The sequence below is a fragment of the Crocodylus siamensis genome, chromosome 5 (genome assembly GCF_052110815.1).
Source record: "Crocodylus siamensis isolate JL-2025a chromosome 5, ASM5211081v1, whole genome shotgun sequence".
In the NCBI taxonomy this organism is placed as follows: Eukaryota; Metazoa; Chordata; order Crocodylia; family Crocodylidae; genus Crocodylus; species Crocodylus siamensis.
The window spans coordinates 123,772,942-123,790,978 of NC_143399.1; the positions used below are offsets into that span (position 1 = coordinate 123,772,942).

Genomic DNA, 18,037 nt, shown 5'->3' on the forward strand with positions numbered 1-18,037 from the left:
GTTTGATCATCTTTTGCGAGCGTTTCCACGGCTGGCTGGCTTGTTTGGCAATAACTTCCCATATATAAATCAACTGCAAATAAAGAAACTCCATATAAATGTCACTCGCGGTTTCCATACACGATGTGCAAGCCTCGCAAGAGAGACAATACAATCAACTCTTCCACTCCCTACGTGTTTATCCTGGTATGGTGCAGGCACGTTCAGGCACACGTGGTTGTCAGTCTCTGTCTGTGTGTGTACACGCGCCGTGTACATTCACACCCGACGTGTGTATTGCAGTTTAGGTGTGCTGTTGCCCTGGCTCTGCTTAATGAGTCTCATGATTGTGTTGGGGGGGGGGTGTGGCTGGCTGGCCACTGTCTCGGTAGACAAAGACGTCCCCAGTGTGGGAGTGCAGTAGCCTGCAAAGTGTGAATAATTTTCAGTAAGGAGTTACACTAAGTGGGAAAGCTTTTAGCACATTATCCACTGGCAATTGGACTATAATCTAATTGTCAACCCCCGGGTCTTAATAGAGCCTTTCTCTTTCCACCATTGGATTTGCATCTGGGAGATACCTAATGGGTTTAAGATGCCTCGCATTTTGCTCCACTAAGCCACCGTCTCGATGTAGGTGACATTGAAGCTTTTTTTTGCTGGGAAATTGGATCGAGCTGGGCTGGGTTTGTGGCTGGCTGGACTGGAGCAGCCCTTGCTGCTACAGCATGCGTGTGCGTGCGTGTGCGTGTGTGTGAAAGAGAGAGAGATCTGCGAGCTGAAATGCTGTCTCCGTTTCAGACAGAGCGGCAACCCGGGTCTAGTCCGAAACTAAACAGGGGTCTAGGGAGAGACCGAAGCCAGAAGGGGGGGGGGATGTGATACGTGTGCGGTGTGTGTGTGTGTGCGGTGCGTGATACATGTGTATGTGTGTGTGATGTGTGAGTGAGATACGTGGGGTGTGTGTAGCAATTCTCAGGGTCATCTAGGGGAGTTAGATGACCCCAGACGCAGGAGCCCAGAAGTGTACCCGTCCCGGCTGTCCCGTTACTTATTTAAACAGCGGTGCCCACGAAAGTACCCATAGGGGTCGTGCCAGCGTGAATCAAGGGCGTGGTTTTCTCAAAAGCGACATTATTTTGAGTGGAGGGAAAAAAATCCAGAAGGGTCCTTCCTTTCCCCGCCGGGTAGGAAAAAGCCCATGCAAAAGCAACCGGCTCCTGTCCTTTTGATAAGGGATCGGGCCCGAGAGGCAGGGGACGGCCGGGTTTAGGGCCAAGCGGGACGGACTCCGGAGAGACCCCCGCTTCCGCGGGCCGCCGGTGCCGGGGCCGGCAGCAGGAGACGAGGGGCCGGGCCGGGAGCCGTTGCCGCGCCTGTAGCACATGATAAGCGACCAGAGGCGACTGCGAAAACAACCGGGGGGGGGCAGGGAGCACATGCACATCCCAAATCATCGGGGGGGGGGGGGGGGGCTTGTGTTGCATTAGCCCAATTAGCTGATTTTAAGGAGGAAATGGCTGAGATTGCTTGTAACACTGGAAAGTCCCCCCTCTGTGTCACCGCCAGGAAGGGCCAAAACCAGCTGTAAAAACCGGAGAGAAAACGGCTTAGACTTTGCCTTCCTCGTTTCACATAATAATGGCTTAAGGCCTTGAAGCGATCCCTACCCCTCCCAGCCGGGGCGGGCCTGATCCTGCCAGCTCGGCCTCCTGCCTGGCAGCACTGAGCCCGCGGAGGGGCCGGCGCAGGCCCCGCGGAGCAGGGGCAGCCGTGCCGGGGGGTCCAGCTCGTGTTTCTCGGGCGGGTGTGACTCTTTCAGGGATCCGATCCGATCCATTAGACTCCCATACCTTAGAAATCGAGTAGATTAGAAAGTCGATCCGACCCATTAGAAACCGGCTGCGGCAGGGCGCAACCCCGGCCTCTTCTGGAGCAGTAGTATCATCCCCTTTGCTCACCCCTCCCCCCCCGGCCATTCTCAGCACCGAGGGAGACTGCCCCGGGGTAAGATAGTCTCGTTTGAAATCGCGTGGCAGCCCCCTCCCAAGAAGTCCAAGTCTTCTTGGACTTTCTGGCCGCCGAGAAGAAAGCGGAGGGGGCTTTGCAAATTCAAATGCTCGGGGCAGGGCTGGGAAGGATCTGACCGGTCCCAGGGGGTGAATTAGAGTCAGGCGGGGTTGAGCCCCCCGCCCCGCAGATTGTATTCCGCCGGGCGGGGGTCCTGGGGCTGGATTGGGAAGGGTCCTGCTCTTCGGGCCTGGATCTGGATTACCTGGGGGGAGGTCGAGATCCCCGAGGTGCGGGAGCAGATCTCCCGTGGAGAGGAGCCGCTCCGACCGCGGCCGGGGGCCGGGGCAGGCGCCCCCCCGGGGCTGCGCAGTTTCACCTCCCGGATCTCATCCCCCTGCAGGCGGCACCAGGGGCCGGGGGTGGGGAGGGGGGTCGTCTAGACGAGACTCATTCCCTTATCTGAGGCGAAAGAAAATAAAGCTTCTCGTGGGAGACGAAGCGGGGGGATTTCACAAGCGCCACTGCCGCCCCGCCTGCAGCCCTGATGGGGATCGGTAGCTGGGCCCTGTGTGTCCCGTCCCCCCTGGTTTATTCCTGTCTGATTGCCAGCTCTTGTGCTGGCAGCATGCATAGGCCACAAGGGAGGCTCTGGGCCCTGGGAGCCCTCGCCCACCTCGGAGAGCCCCCACCTTGGCCCCCAAGAACCCCCCCCCCCCGCACTTCCCTCCTATCTCCAGTCCCCAGACAGATCCCCTCCCCCCGGGGGAGATGGAGGCATATGGGGGTTTTCCCGCCTGGGCACAGTTTTGGGCTGGGTTGCAAGGCCGAGTGGTGCCCACGGAGGCAAGGCTTGCCCAGACAGCCCCCTGGGCTGGGATCTGCGCTGTGGCCCCATCACACCATCGCCCGTGTCCCAGCTCCCACTGCAGCACGGGAATCCCCCTCCCTCCAGGTTGAGGCAGGAGTTATCCCCAGATGAAGCGTGCCAGGGATTGGATTAACCCCACGTCGCATCCTGTCGCCACCAGCTCTCTGGAGCTGCCTCTGCAGAAGCCAGAGACTGGGGTTTTCCCCTCTCATCCAAAACGGGGGCGATCCCGTCCCCTCCACCAGCGCCTCTCCCTGGGCGCTGTCCCCCCGCAGAGGCGATGCCTGCCAGGAATCGCCCAGGATCTCCCCTTTCTTTTACAGACAGCGCCTCGTGTTCCTGTGCCCAGTCGTTTTCTGCTTAGAAATTGTTTTAAAGGCACTTGAGGAACATTTCCCAGGGAATTTGGCGCGGATCCCTAGCCAGGTTATTTTCATCTTCCGGGGGGGAAGTCTTGGGTGCATCAACCCAAACACAGGCAGTGGAAACCCAACCCAAACCAAACACAGGCGCTCAGCAAAGGGAGCTGGAGAGCATTTCTGTTGCTCTTTTGTAGCGGTAGAAAGAAACTGCTACTTGCAAGGACCCGATCCTGTTGTTTTAACATTTTCCCGAAGTGCCTAGAGAGAGCGAGAGAGAGAGACCTATTCGAGGCCAACTGAGCCCAGACAACTGCACGACCAAACAAGGATCCCCTCCTTTGGCTCTCGCCTCTTGCCGAACACAATTTTAGGGCGAATTTTGATTTTAAACACCTGTAGGACCCGAATAATGTTTCAGCCGGGGCCGAAAGATACACTGGAGGGAGACGCTTGGAGAAGACATCTCGCCAGTGACACGGTTGTAGATCAATATAATGTGCACAGCGTGATATAGGTGACAGCTCATATTTTAGTGGAGGCGGTGGAAGCGCTTCCGTTCACCTCTGCATTGGGAAGTTATATTCACTGTACCTATACCTAATACAGACGATGTATTAGGAGTTCTGCAAAATGGGGCTGTGGCAACCCTGATCAAACTGGGGACCACATAACAACACTGCCCTCTATACAAGTTTGCGGGTGACTTGGCAGAGATTCATTCCCTTTCCTCAAGAGCATTTAGACTGGTTAAGGCAGTCCTTGGAGACGTGAGAATAACTGCAGAGTCTCCCTGTGCCTGAAGAAGGGTGTTTGTGCCCGAAAGCTTGCAAAGAACTTGGTTCCAGCTACTCAGTTCGTCTAATAAAAGAGATCCCATCTGTCCAAAGAAGCTTGTCTGCCTATGTCCTTCGACCAACACGGCTACAACCAGCAACCCCCCTTAACTAACCTTAAACTGGATTTCTAATTGTTGCTTCAAGTCAAGCAAACGAAAAGAGAGATTCAGTATAACTGAGGCTATATCACTCATTATGACTTTGTGCATTTTTGAGCCAGCAGATTTCAAGGATGATTTTCATTCAAAGGGATACCAATAGCAGAGAGTTTGGGGCGACTGTTGACAATACAACCTAATCACTGGGGCGCTGCTTTCCTACATGTCTGTAACTCAGCTCCCTTAACGAAAGCCTGAGGGCTATTGAGCTGACATGATCCTGGGGTTTGTCTTTGCCTTGCTTTTCCCCTCATAGCCAGAACTCATCCTAGCGGAGTTAATTCATCCGGATTATTTGAAATGTATCTGGCCCTGATCCTCTGGTCCTTGACTCCACTGGGGGTTTTATTCGGGGAAGCAACCCGGCAGGATCGCGTGTGGCTCCAGCTCCCCAGCTGGGCTGATGGAGCTGAGTTGTGCTGCCTAACCCGGACTGGGGCAGAGGAGACCTGTAGCCTGTGTGAATGGGCCTCGCCGATCTCAGCCTTTCCAGAAATAGGCATGGAAAGGGACAAAGTCGCTGCCACGTGCAATGAAGCTGGCGATCGCAGCAAGATCGTTTGGTTCCCCTCGTCTCAGCTGTATGCCGAGGTGTGCTGGGGCACGAGAGAGGACTAAGGACTTGATGTACACAAGGGGCCTTCAAGGCACCGTCGGGGAGGGGCGATCGCAGCAGGGTCCTCACTCAGGAACCACCGATCTGAAGCCCGGAGCCTCCATCCGAGAGGGCAGGCGGTTGTGGCCGCTCAGGAAACCCACGTGAAAGCCGGTGGATATGGGACTCGAAGGGGAGCTGTGTTTCCTAGGCCATGTAGAGCAAGGCTCTTCGTGGGGGGGATCCACACCGCATACCTTAGAGACGTGCACTCCTGCATAATCCCCCCTTCCACACGCGCACAGACAGGGGCGGGTCCAGGGGGTGCACTGGGGCACTTGCTCCCCCCCACCCCCTTTGATTCTTGCTCCACCCAAAGTATAAAGCCCGGCTATGGCAGCAGCATTTCCCTGCAGGCAGTGTTAAGGGAGTCACTTGACCTGCCAGGTTGCAGCCAGGGACGTTTCGGTTCTCAGGAGAAGGGCAGTAAAGCCCCGGACCAGGGTACCTAGAGAGGTGGTGGAGTCTACCTCCACAGAGGTGCGGAAGCCCTAGGTAGACAACGCCTTGGCTGGGGTGAGCTTGTGGGGAAGATCCTGCTTTGAGCAGGGGGCTGGACTAGATGACCCATGAGGTCCTTGGCAGCCCAAAGTTGCGATGATGAGATGATGCTATGATTTCCTGGCTCCTTGTGATCTACCTCATCCCTTCCAAAGTCTTCATTCCCCCCGAGTGTGAATGATCCTCTCTCCTTTTCCCTGGCCTGGATGTTCCCCAGCATCAAAGGAGCCTTTCTTCTGCTGTCTGTTCCTTGCTGCTGGTAATGAAGCTCCTATTTGGCAGATCGTTTTTAATTCATTCCAATAAAATTATCTTGGGGGGGGGGGTCTTTGCTTTTGCTTCCATCTTCAACTGAATAAGCCAGCCCTCGGCCCCTGTTCTGTAACAGCTTCCCGTTTCTTTTTAACGGGGGAAAAATACGCTGTTTCATGCGTTCATTTCACCGTCTGCACCCGCCCCCTTTTCAATGCCGGGCTAAGCCTGACCTCCAGGTCCAGATCTAGGCGCCTGGAGGAATCCAGGCTCGGGGAAGAGGTGATATCTTGTATGAGGCCGACTAAGACGCTTTGCCAACAAATGCCTGCATTTATTTGCGAGCTAGGTGCCCGGCGTCCATGCCTTTGCCTGCCAGCTCAAACGTGTCTTTCTGGTATGCCCGGCTTGACAGATCAGGGCTGAGTTAGAGGAGCTTCCCTTCCCCCCGGCTGGAGAGGGGAGGGAGTTGCACGGGCTCCCTCCTCCCACCCCTATCAGCAGGATCAGCGGAGCCCTTGACGTGGCCCGGAGCCGATTGGCCGGCAGCCGATAGGATCTCTGCGGCCAGCAAATTAAGGCGGAGGGGAGTAGGGGGGCGACCGCAGTGTCCACGCCGGCCCGGGCTCCCAGCCGCGGAGAGCGATCAGAGCCAGCCCAGCCCTGCCTCTGCCTCCTCGCCTCCGCCTCTCCCACCACCAGGGACATGAGGGCTCCCGTTTAACCTGCTCCTGCTCGGGGGCTCTAGCAACCGGTTAGGCAGAGCCACCCGCACCGCACAGTGTTGATCCGGGGCAGGCTAGACGGTCTGTCCTCTCCGCGTTAGAAACCCCCCTCCTTCCCTCCCTCCTCCTGGGCTGGAAGCTGAGGATCCGCTCAAGACGCTCTTGCCTGGGCTGTGCTAGGACTTGCGCCGGGATCATGGAGTACACAGCATCCCCCAAGCCTCAGCTCTCCTCCCGGGCCAACGCCTTCTCCATAGCGGCCCTCATGTCAAGTGGGAGCTCCAAGGAGAAGGAGAGCGCGGAGAGCACCATCAAGCCCCTGGGTAAGTACCCGCCTCTGCTCCGCCTCGCCCCCAGCCCTACAGGTGCGGATCCCGGGAGCGGGGGCAGGCTGAGCATCGTTTCCAAGCCCTGGAGGGCAGATCAGCTACCACGGGAGGGGGGGAAAGTGCTGGTAGAAGCCAGCCTTCCTGGGGTCCTGCGCCTTTTGACTAGACAAATAATAAATAAGAAGAACATCAGACTTGCCATTTACCGGGTCAGACCGGTATCCCGTGTCCCACAGGAGTAGAGAGCGGATGCTGAAGAAATCTCGCCCAAGGAAACCCCGCTGCCTTTCAGACTTTACACGGGTTTCTCGTGGCAGAGGGTGGGAAAGGGACTGGGAAAGGTTTCCCCCACCCCTTAGATGAGCAAAGGGCAATGCCAGCTCCGAAGTGGCTGGCCTGGAAGGCGAGGGAGTAAGAGCTGCAAATCTGATACAGAGCAGGAGTTGGCTTAACTTTGGCAAGCCGAGAAGCGCTTTTAAAACCCGAGGAAGTGGGATTGCTTTATGCCCCCGATCCAGTTTCAGCCGACTCTAAAAGCGTGCCTAAAATTAAGCCAACGTGTCCTGTTATCGATATAGAAATGAGCTGCGCGGTTCGCTCGCTCGGGTGTACATCTAATTTTTCCAATTCACCCACAACGGGAATATATATCTCCATGTATACATTCCTCAGATACAGAAGAAGACATACAAAAACTAGAACTCTTGGTTCCAAAATGATGCCTTTTATCAGACCAGACAATTCATATATATAAGGAAAATATATCTTTACGCCGGGGACCCACGTCTGGCAACCCGATAAAGCTCGGTGGTACGATACGCGGGAATCACCTTTAAATATTTTGTAAAATTAGATGAGATGTGCTCTCGTTGTCTCTGTATCGATGTCATAAGTGTATTCAGACTAGGTTCTTTGGGTAAATGTGATCTCTTTTATTAGACCAACTTGGTTCTTCGGGCAAATGCGATATCGTTTATTAGAGCAAGTAATTTGGTCTAATAAAGGAGCTCCCATTTGCCCAAAGCACCCTGCCTCCCTAGGTCCTTGGACCAACACGGCTACAACCAACACCCCCGGATAAGTGTATTCACGCAGCTGAGATCCAGTTTTCACAAACTATAAAGCGAAATGACACGATGTAGATTTGTGTGCGGATATAACGCATACAAAAAGATCATCAAATACAATCATTTAAATAATGCAGCGGCGCAAGATGTTCGTAGGATCTTTCCCCCTGTTTTTTTTAGCCAACTATTTCACAAACTGTTTTTTACAAACTAGAATGATTTAGTTGGGGCTGGTCCTGCTTTGAGCAGCGGGTTGGACTAGATGACCTCCTGAGGTCCCTCCCAACCCTAATTTTCTGTGAGTCTATGATAGAAACAGATCATCCTGGCACCCAAATCAGAGAATAAAGCCCTTTCTTTTGTTGAGAACTCTCTTTATGCGCCTTCCAAAAGTTCAAGCCATCTTTTGTCGTCCTTTTCAGGCCGGGCTGTTATAACATTAGCAAGTAACCATTTTCCAAAGTCCTTCTCTTTTTTCTTCTTCTTGCAAATGCTAGTTCCGTTGTTTATGATCACCATGCATATAGGAAATGCCGCATTTGAGACAGATCGAGGAGAAGGAGCCCTTCTTGGTAAAGGACCTGATTTCAAAAGTCAAACAAAACACCTCACTGACCATGCACAATACTGTGTACAGGTTCAGGAGTACTTATAAAAAAAATCCATGTAGGCAATTTTGAAAATGCATTTCTCTCCTGAGCTGTTTAATACTTCGGAGAAACACAATCACGCGGGTAATTTACTGTTAATACCCGGCGGCGGAATAGTAAGACCTGTGGTGGGCATATCTGTATCTTTTATTGTCCACTGGAACAATATCCATTAGCACAAAGCACTTGGTTTCAGGATCCACTCCAGAAAAAGAAACCCTCGTGGTAGGATATCCAGGTTGTAGCCGTATTGCTCTAGAGGCAAAGCTCGTGAAAGAGGTGATATCTTTTATTAGACCAACTAAATACCATAATTTGTTCGCAAATAAAAGGAATCAGCACTCCTGGGAGAGGTGATGTCTTGTATTAGACCGAGTCAATACAATACTTTGTTCGCAAATAAAAGGAATCAACACTCCTGGGAGAGGTGATATCTCTTATTAGAGCAACTAAATACAATGATTTGTTTGCAAATATCTAGTTGGTGTAATAAAAGATATCACCTTTTCCACGAGTTCTGATTCCTAATGGTAGGAATCATTCTCCTGAAATAGAGGCAAATCACCACATCTATATATGAATAAGCAAGAGAACAACAGAACTAAAAATGTTCCGAGCTGCAGTTCAAGGAGTTCATTTCCAGCTGTTTAAACCCGCCCGGCGATGCCATTTCAAGGCGACCAAGTTAAACAGTTTCCCTCCCGCATTGCTTGTGGCTGGTGTTTCGTGGATGGAGCCTGAAGCGCACAGAAATACGGCAAAGGAAGGAGTGCCTCGAAAACTCCGGTTTTAGTTGAGCATTGCATTGAAACTGGGCTTCAGCACGGGCAAGTCGTTTGGATCCGACACCCCTATTCAAACCGTGCCGGAGCTGCTATGCATTTTATGTATTCCTAGTTTCATGATATGCTGCAGACCGGATGTGTTATAAAATACGTGCTTGGCAGAGTTGCGTGGGATTATTCGCTATTTCCCCCCCCCCGTATCTTTTCAAAGCGCTCTTTCTTTTAGCCTTCTCATCGCTTCTTGTTCTCCAAAATAATTCGATTAAAAAAAATAAAATACAAGGCGAATCTAGTAAGCCTATCTCTTAACTGAACATTACTTTCTGAGGATTTTTGGAGAAAAGATCGTTGCCTTGCAATCGCGTGCTTGCGCCACTATAGTTTCTGTACCGATGGTCCTGCTTTGAGCAGGGGGGTGGACTAGATGTGACCTCCTGAGGTCCCTTCCAGCCCTCATTTTCTATGAGTTTATGATTCCCCGGAGTGGGGGCGAGCCGGATGAGATGTTTTTAGTTCCGAGATAACCATCAAATAAAATCAGGGCACTGCAGCTTTTTCGATATTCAGATTTAAATGGAGATATTTTTAGATATTTCGATATTCCATGGGAGCGATTACTCCAATAATAGCCCGCCTCTGGCTTGGCTTGAGTAGAAAATTAAATTAAAATTAACTTAACCTTTCAAGTTGTCTAAATAGCGACATGGCGATTTCTCTGATTTAAACGGATCCTAGAAACAACATTGACGGGGCTGCGGGGAGGGATCTGATGCTATTCTTTAATTTAGGGATATTTATCCCAATACCAGCGGCAGAATGACGATCTTATTTTTTTTTTTTTAACGTCTACTGTCCACCTCCAGATATTTTAGACTTAGGCAGCTTACAAAAATTTCACGTGTTTTGACCAACTTAAACGAAGAGCGCCTAAATATGGCTAGATGAGAGATGGGGGTGGTGGTTATAACCGTGTTGGTTGTATAGGCAGACATGAGTAAATGTGATACCTTCTACTAAACCAGCTGAAGAGTTGGAGAGCTTGCAAAGAACAATTTCCCCCAACTATTTAGTTGGTCCAATAAAGGATATCACATCTACCCCAAAAACCTTGTCTGCTTGTGTGATAGATGCCAGCCGACCTCGTGGCAGAGGCGAGGTCTTTTGTTAGACCGACTCGATACTTGCAAAAAAAAATATTTATTTGCAAGCTTTCCGGCTGGATACATGATAGATGCATTTTCTCCCCCGCCATTTGAGTCAGTGCTAGAGCTAAGTCTTGCCACCAGCTCGGTCACTCCCCTTGGGACGAGCTGCTGGGCACAGGAGGGTTATACCACGGGGAAACAGAGGCAGCCTGGATATCTGGCAACCCAGCCTCGCCAGTCCTGCTATCTCTCTGAGCTGCAATGTATACCCGCGAGAAGCCGTCCCGCATTACACACTCAAGTAGTTTCTTTTTTTAAGGGCTGGGATCATCGAAACAATTAGACACCCGGCCCCCTGCGTTCAATCAAACTGACTCGTGCTGGGCATTGCAGCTTGAATGAGAATCAGTGGGCACTGGCAAAGTGACCTTCCCATCGCGGTCCCCTACCCAGCAGGAGGTACGGGGCAATCAGCTCTCCCGGTGCGGTTGAAGTGGCCGGGAATCACGAGAGGGTAGGAGGACAGTGCAGCTCTGCAGCCGGGGAACTTGACTTGATTTCTTTCCCCACCCCCCAACCCACCCCTGTGAAATATGGGCACTGCATGCCTGCTTTCTGGACTGGCCCCACACTGTGTCTGGGGGCTTCACAACCTCGAGATGCAGATGGTGAGCAAGCAAGACTCTTTGGGTAGATGAGATCTCTGTTGTTAGACCAACTGAGTAGCTGGGGCGGGGGGAAGTTATTTGCAAGCTTCCAGCTCAAAATCACTCTTCTTCAGGCATAGGGAGTCTCTGCTGTTCTGAGGCTCCAAGGAATGAAAGAAGCTGAAATTGTGACAGGATGTCAGTGAGAAGGCAAATAGGTGGAAATTAGGAAAACAAAAGACGGAGAAGGGAAGGGAGGGGAAAAAGCCAAAGGTAAGCAAGGGAGACTCTACTGTAGTAGTTTTCCAAGGTAGAAAAGAGGATGCCTGTGAAAAAGTGAATAGCTGGAAATTAGGTATCCAGGTTGTACCCTTATTGGTCTAGAGGCAAAAGAATCAGGACTTGTGGTAGAGGTGGTATCTGTTATTAGACCAACTACATTTTGGGGGGGAAAAAAAGATTTTTTAATAAAAAAAGATCTTTTTTTTATAAAAGATGCTATATCACTAAACCAATCTAGTTGGTATAAGATATCACTAGACCAAGCTAGCTGGTCTAATAAAAGATATGATATCTTTTATTAGGCCAATTAGATTGGTCTAGTGATATCACATCTTTTATTACACCAACTGGATTATTGCAAAAAAAACCCCTCTTTTTTCCTTTTTTGAAAAAATCTAGTTGGTCTAATAAAAGATATCACTTCTACCATGAGTCCTGGTAGAGGTGATATCACATCTTTTATTAGACCAAGTGGATTTTTGCAAGAAACCCCTTCTTTTTTGTGCAAAAATCTAGTTGGTCTAATAAAAGATATCACCAGTACCATGAGTTCTGATTCCTTTAGCTGGAAATTAGGAAGACAAAGGGTAAAAAAGGAGGGGAGGGGAGGAAGGGTTGGGGAAAGAAAGTGTAAAAGGTCAAGTCTGGCAGGCATCTGGTGAATCAAATGTCAGACAGGTTGCAATGTGTCATAACTCCAATGTCTATATTGAGTCCATGATTTTCTGTATCCAGGAGCCACAACCAAAAACCCAGCAGATGGTGAGCAAATCATCCTTGATCTGAGGAAACTGTGCTGTGTGGGTCTGGGATCCAACTGAAGGCCTTGAGAGGGTGTTGGCTTAGCAAGGATCTCACCAGGGCTGGAGGGGTCTTCGCCCAGGGGCAGCTTAGGAATCCCTCCCTCATTCTCCCTGTCTCTCTCCCCATCGCAGAACAATTCGTGGAGAAATCCTCCTGTGCCCAGCCCCTGGGTGACCTGTCCAGTTTGGACCCCCACGGGGACTTCAGCACCAGCCCAGCGTCCCTCTGCACCGAGCCCCTCATCCCCACCACCCCCATCATCCCCAGCGAGGAGATGGCCAAGATCTCCTGCAGCCTCGAGACCAAGGAGCTGTGGGACAAGTTCCATGAGCTGGGCACCGAGATGATCATCACCAAGTCTGGCCGGTGAGACTGGGGCTGGGGGGTGATGTGTACCTGCTAGATCCTGTGCAAGCAGCTTGCCAAGGCAATTCAGGGCATGAAAATACTGTGATAGACCGGCTTCTCTCCCCAAGCTCATTGGAGCTCACCCCGATGTGTTTTTGAGGCATCAGGGATCTGGGAAGAGACTCGAAGTCAAGCCCTTATTAGTGCAGGCTCTACCCCTGTGACAGACAGGCAGGCAGACAGGCAGGATCCTCTCCACCTCCCCCTCTGCTGCAGATCATAGCTCAAAGTCATTCCCCACAACTGGTCCAGTTTTGCTGATTCTCTAACTGGGTCACAATTAAAGGCAGGGGGACACTTCCATGCCCCAAGCCTCCAGGCATTTCTCAAAAGTTTTAAAGTACTGTTTTAATTGAAACCTACCCACCCACCCCTGAAGGAGATCACAGCCAGAAGCCACTAGTTCTGTATTAAAAAAAAATGGTATCACATTGATCTGAATTTAATCCACCTTGGGGTGACTGCTGAACCCCATAGTGCTCCCTATGGAGGTGCTACTCCGTGTCCTGAGTGCCCTGTGCTGGCTTATCTAGCACGCAAGCCAGCACAGGGCCAGTTGCCTGGTGGGAGAAGGGCGCTTCTGGAGAAGAGAGTTCCTGCTGCTATCCAGAGGGATCAATATTCCACCAGTTCAGTAGGCTTTCGTGCCCTAGGATGCTGGCAGGGGATGGTGTAACACTGTGGCAGGCAACTGTTTAGCCCCACACATGCCCCAAGTGCCACTCCCATCCCCTGCCCAATCTGCTGCCCTACTTTCTGCTCCCTGCACTGTGCCTCTTGCCTATCTGTTGCTCTGCTTTCTGCTTCCTGTCCTGGTTGGCACTGCACTGTCTGTCCCCTCTTCAATCTTCGACATGCCACACAAAAAGGCTTGCCATGCCACTTGTGGCCATCATGTTGCGGGTTGACCACTTCTGCTATAGCGGACCCTACACAGAGGTTCTGGGAAGCAGGGCAGCTGTTGTAAGGATGCAGCAGTCAGTGCCCTCCCAGGCATTCATTGCTTTAGTCTCAGTATGAGATACTTCCCAGTTCAGCTTTCAGAGGCATGAGGGTAGTTAGGGGTGTGGGTGCTTGTTAGGTTTTGAACCTACTGCTCATCAGTCAGGTACCAGGGCTACATTTACCGTGTAAGGCAGAAGATGGTCTTAATGGGTCACTGGGGAAGGCAGAAACTTAGGATGCATTTGAGACATTTGGAAACCTTAACAACCAAAGTTTTCAGTGTCCCTTTTCCAGATGTGACGAAAATTACTTCTGCTTTGCTTCATCTGCTTCCTTTTATTGCTTCATTGCAAACATTAACAGTCTAACATTGCTGCTGCACAAATAATTCTAACACTATAAAAGTCCTTATTGTGTATCTTGTATTATTTCCATGTCTCCAGCACAAAACAACTCTCACAAGGCACGTTCTCACAGTTGTTGGAGACAGTAGAAATGCTTCTGTTGACTTCAGTGGGCTTTGGAGCAGGGCTGATTCTCTGCTTGGTAAATGTAGGATTAAAAACAGACACAGTCTTTTTTTGGGGGCTCAGAGAGTCTTCTCTTTCCTTATGCTGAGCCTGATCCTGTTGAAAAGGATAGCAAAAAATCCTCCATGTTTAGTGGGTACTATTATGTGCTTTGCTGTCCTTTATTGGTTACTGTATATGCCGTAAGAGACGCGGAAATAACATAGGATAAGCAATAAGGCTTATCCTATATTATTGTGTTAGTGTTAGAATTATTTGTGCATCAGCATAGTGTTCAACTGTTAATGTTTGCAAGCTGCTTCATATTTTTTGAACCATTGCTTTGTATTTTGGTATAATTTTTAGAACTGTGTGTAAGCACACAGAGTCCTGAACATATACTTTAAGTATGCTATTTGATGAGTATCTTCTCTTTCTATTCACACATCACGTGCAAAACCTGCACAAATGGTCAAAATAATCATTTAAAATTATTCACAAATTTTTTCATTAAAAATTGTTGGTGTTTTAAAAATCCCAAATGTAAGTCCTTTGGTTAGTTTCAAAAGTCACTTGTTAGTAATTTATTTCCTTGATTACATTATATTTTTGTTAATCAACAATAAAAACCTATTTTGAGTTCGATAAGCATAACATTTGTAATTTGAAGTTTATGTTTTTATTAGGTAAGCAATTTTAGGGAAAATATTAACATGTTTAATTTTAAAATTCACTTTTACCAGAATTCACATAAGTAAATTGCGCTTGAGAAAAAATTCTCTTTGAAAATGCTGTAAATATAGTAGAAGAAAGCAAGTTTAAAGTTTGCAGGAATATCATTGGAAATAGAGTAAGAAAAATGCTGCAAAATACCTAATAAAATGTGCATATTGATGAACAGTAATACATTATCTTTTTAAATACTTCTTTGAAATCTGAGACATTATATAGTAACTACCAGTCAGATATATATTTTTCATTTCTGCTTAAAATAAATGTTAATTTCAGCTAACAGTTGCGTGCATAACTGAGAGCTACAGATCATTTAAACACCCATCAAATTGCAGTATAAGTACGTAGGAACCTCTGTTTCTTTCCTGGTGTTCAGAATGCAATTTCAGTCACAGCAACATTTTTAGTTCTTTTTTTCTCTTGCTTACTCATATATTTACATTTCTAATTTGCCTCTATTTCAGGAGAATGTTTCCTACCATTAGGGTTTCTTTTTCTGGAGTGGATCCTGAAGCCAAGTACATCGTGCTAATGGATATTGTTCCAGTGGACAATAAAAGATACAGATATGCCTACCACAGGTCTTCCTGGTTGGTAGCTGGAAAAGCTGACCCTCCACTTCCTGCAAGGTTTGTGAATTTTACAGATAATTTTAAAAAATGTTTTGTTTTTTTTACTGAGGAATGATTTTTCAGAAGTGTCTGTAAACTGGTGGCAATATTCTGATTAATTTCAATAGTGAAAGATCAGGTCCCAGATCTGTGTTTCAGGCAGCACCATACCTAGACTCCTGACGGCCCTGGGAGAACTTTTAGTCTTGGGCCCCCCTTCACCAGAGATAATGATAATAATAATAATAAAAATTCCATTTTCAGTCCCCCTTTCTGTCCAGGCCCCAGGCAGCCGCCCGGTTCGCCCATACCTGTGTCCTGCCCTGGTTTCAGGTTCCAAAACCAAGCAGGTATTGGCTTTAGGATCAGCTATAGAAAATGGTTGGACCAATCCACAGAGATGGAAATTTTATATATTAAAAAAATCTTATTCTGTTATGTTTCTTTCCCATTTAAAGCAAGCTAGCCACTGTTTTCTAAGTGCCAGTATAAATATTAAATTACAGCTGGATGCCATTCATTTTCTAAGTGGCATTATTTTCTAACTGATGATCAAACAATATATTCAGTGTTTGCTAACTTGCAATTTTATAATTGATCCATACTTTTCTCCTTCATGGTAGGCATATGTACATGTGTTGTATATACATATACATGCCTGTGTACACAAGCATACACAAAAGGTTATTTTTTCAGGAAAGGTAGGACTTTTGAAACTTTGAAACAATAAATAAAATCAAACAGGTTAACTCTTTTTTTACCCCCTGAAGTGCAAGAGTCAATTCACTTCTAAAATGATTCCCTTGTTACAGTTAAGGTTTCAGGTGTAAACTCACGGATTATATATATTTAAATTGCTTTGATAAATAGGAAGGCTTCAGCAGCTAATTTAGCAATCATATGCTGAACTCCAGTCACATTCAGCACAGGGCTTAAGCTTATGCTTATGTTTCATGGACTTGAATGAAAACCACGTGCCTAGTGATCTTTCTGAATCAGAGCCTCAGCCCCCAGTCCTGTGCTGAAAAACATGCAGACTCCCATGTTAATAAAAACCTTTCCGAAGATTTGAGGATCCAAAAATACACTTTGGTATATCTGCAGGATTCTCAGGGCAGAGTCAGGGCTTTGGATATTGCAAAGACAGATACATGTTATGCAAAAGAAATAGAAGGATCTGCTTGTGTGCCACTATGGAGCCAAAACCTGCACACCTTGCACATATGAGTAGTCTGACTGAAGTGATAGTCTTGCTGATTGCTGATCTCTCATTGGCAATTCAAGGCTTTAAAAAGTAGATAGTGGATGGCATGGTTCTACTAGAGGCAATGGCTCTGACATTTGTTTTGCCTTAGTAAAAAAAAATTAAAAGTACTTATTATTATTCATATTGCAATAGTGCCAAGGGATTCATTTGGATCAGCTACCTGGTATGCTAAGCAACATCCAAACATAATGAAAAAAATAGTTCTTGTCCCCAAGAGTGTACAGATAATCAGGTTAATATTAGTAATAGTAGTATTATTAGTATTATTATTACTACATTAATGGTGGTAGTGATGATGTCTCAGGGCAAAGTCAAATGTCAAGTGCATTCTGAGTGCCTTTGGATATGCCACCAATCCATATGTGAGTTTTGTAGTTATCTTTTATAAAGTACTTTTTAAAATAAATTGTTTTAGGAATATATTATGTGAATATTGAATATTGAAAATACTGATCCTGCTTCCATTGAAGGTAATAGTAAATACTTATTACATTTTTTGATGGGATTAGGGTCATGCTTATATTACTTTTATTATTTTTATTGTCATTTAGAGTTTGTATGTGGTAGTACCCTGTGGTCTTAATCAGGCCAACATCTCTATACGTTGTGCACAATTCAAACACATACTAAAAGGCAATTTCTGCTTCACTTTCACCGTTTTGAATTAAGACAATGCTGATCAGAAAGAAGTATTAATACATGGGTTTTCATTTCAATAAATGTTTTTACCATTCACATGCCTTTTCTGTCTTTCTGCTGAGCATATTCTTTTGAGGATAAAAGGTTTTTGGGGTTCTGGTGTTTTTACGTTACACTCAGCTACTGCTTTTGGAGCGCATATGCTAACCATTTGTTTAGGGAGTGATACTGCTTAAGTTGAAGTGTAGTGTCTGTCAATATAATGTTTAAGTTATGTGTTCAGGATCTGGACACAGCAATCACATTTTCATAGATGCGATTTCTAAGATCCTGAGCAGCAAACATGTCTGGGTTTTACCTTTCCTCACTTGAATAGAATCCACAAGGCTATTTCATGTATGTAAGTGTTTTCAGGATCGAGGCCTATGGCATTAAGGTGCTGACCTTGCGAAAAACATACATAACTTTTCTCATTCAAATAGCCCCAGTGACGGCAATGGGATTATTCACAGGAGTGAATCTATGCACCTATGTAAGTCCTTGCAGGATCAAGGCCCTAGGGCTTTTTCTTTGTTCTTCTATAAAATAGCTTGCAACACTAGAACTGTGCTTGAAATCAACAAGTATTATGTGATGTTATTTGAAAGCTTATCCCTTCATGGATCTTCAGTACAAATAACAATTAAACCCTTGTCTTTCTGCTGTCAACTTTAAAACAAGTTGATGTTGATACAATCACCAGAATAAAAAGCCTTTTTAGAAAATATTTGTAAATCTTCTAAAGTGCTTTGAGAGAGAGTATTTTACATGGTGATTTTTTTTGTTTGTTTCTTCTGACTTACAAATTACAGAAAATACTTCAAGGAAA

General features: G+C 47.5%; 1 protein-coding gene across 1 annotated transcript in view; it reads left to right on the forward strand.

The window, feature by feature from the left end:
• The first annotated feature begins 6,545 nt into the window (after nucleotides 1-6,545).
• TBX20 (T-box transcription factor 20) overlaps nucleotides 6,546-18,037 on the forward strand; it is a 50,955-nt gene continuing 39,463 nt past the window's right edge. Inside the window, exons 1-3 of the mRNA XM_090050165.1 lie at nucleotides 6,546-6,672; nucleotides 12,190-12,424; nucleotides 15,117-15,281. Of these exons, the coding sequence (XP_089906291.1) occupies nucleotides 6,546-6,672; nucleotides 12,190-12,424; nucleotides 15,117-15,281 (527 nt within the window). The remainder of the gene's footprint in view (nucleotides 6,673-12,189; nucleotides 12,425-15,116; nucleotides 15,282-18,037) is intronic.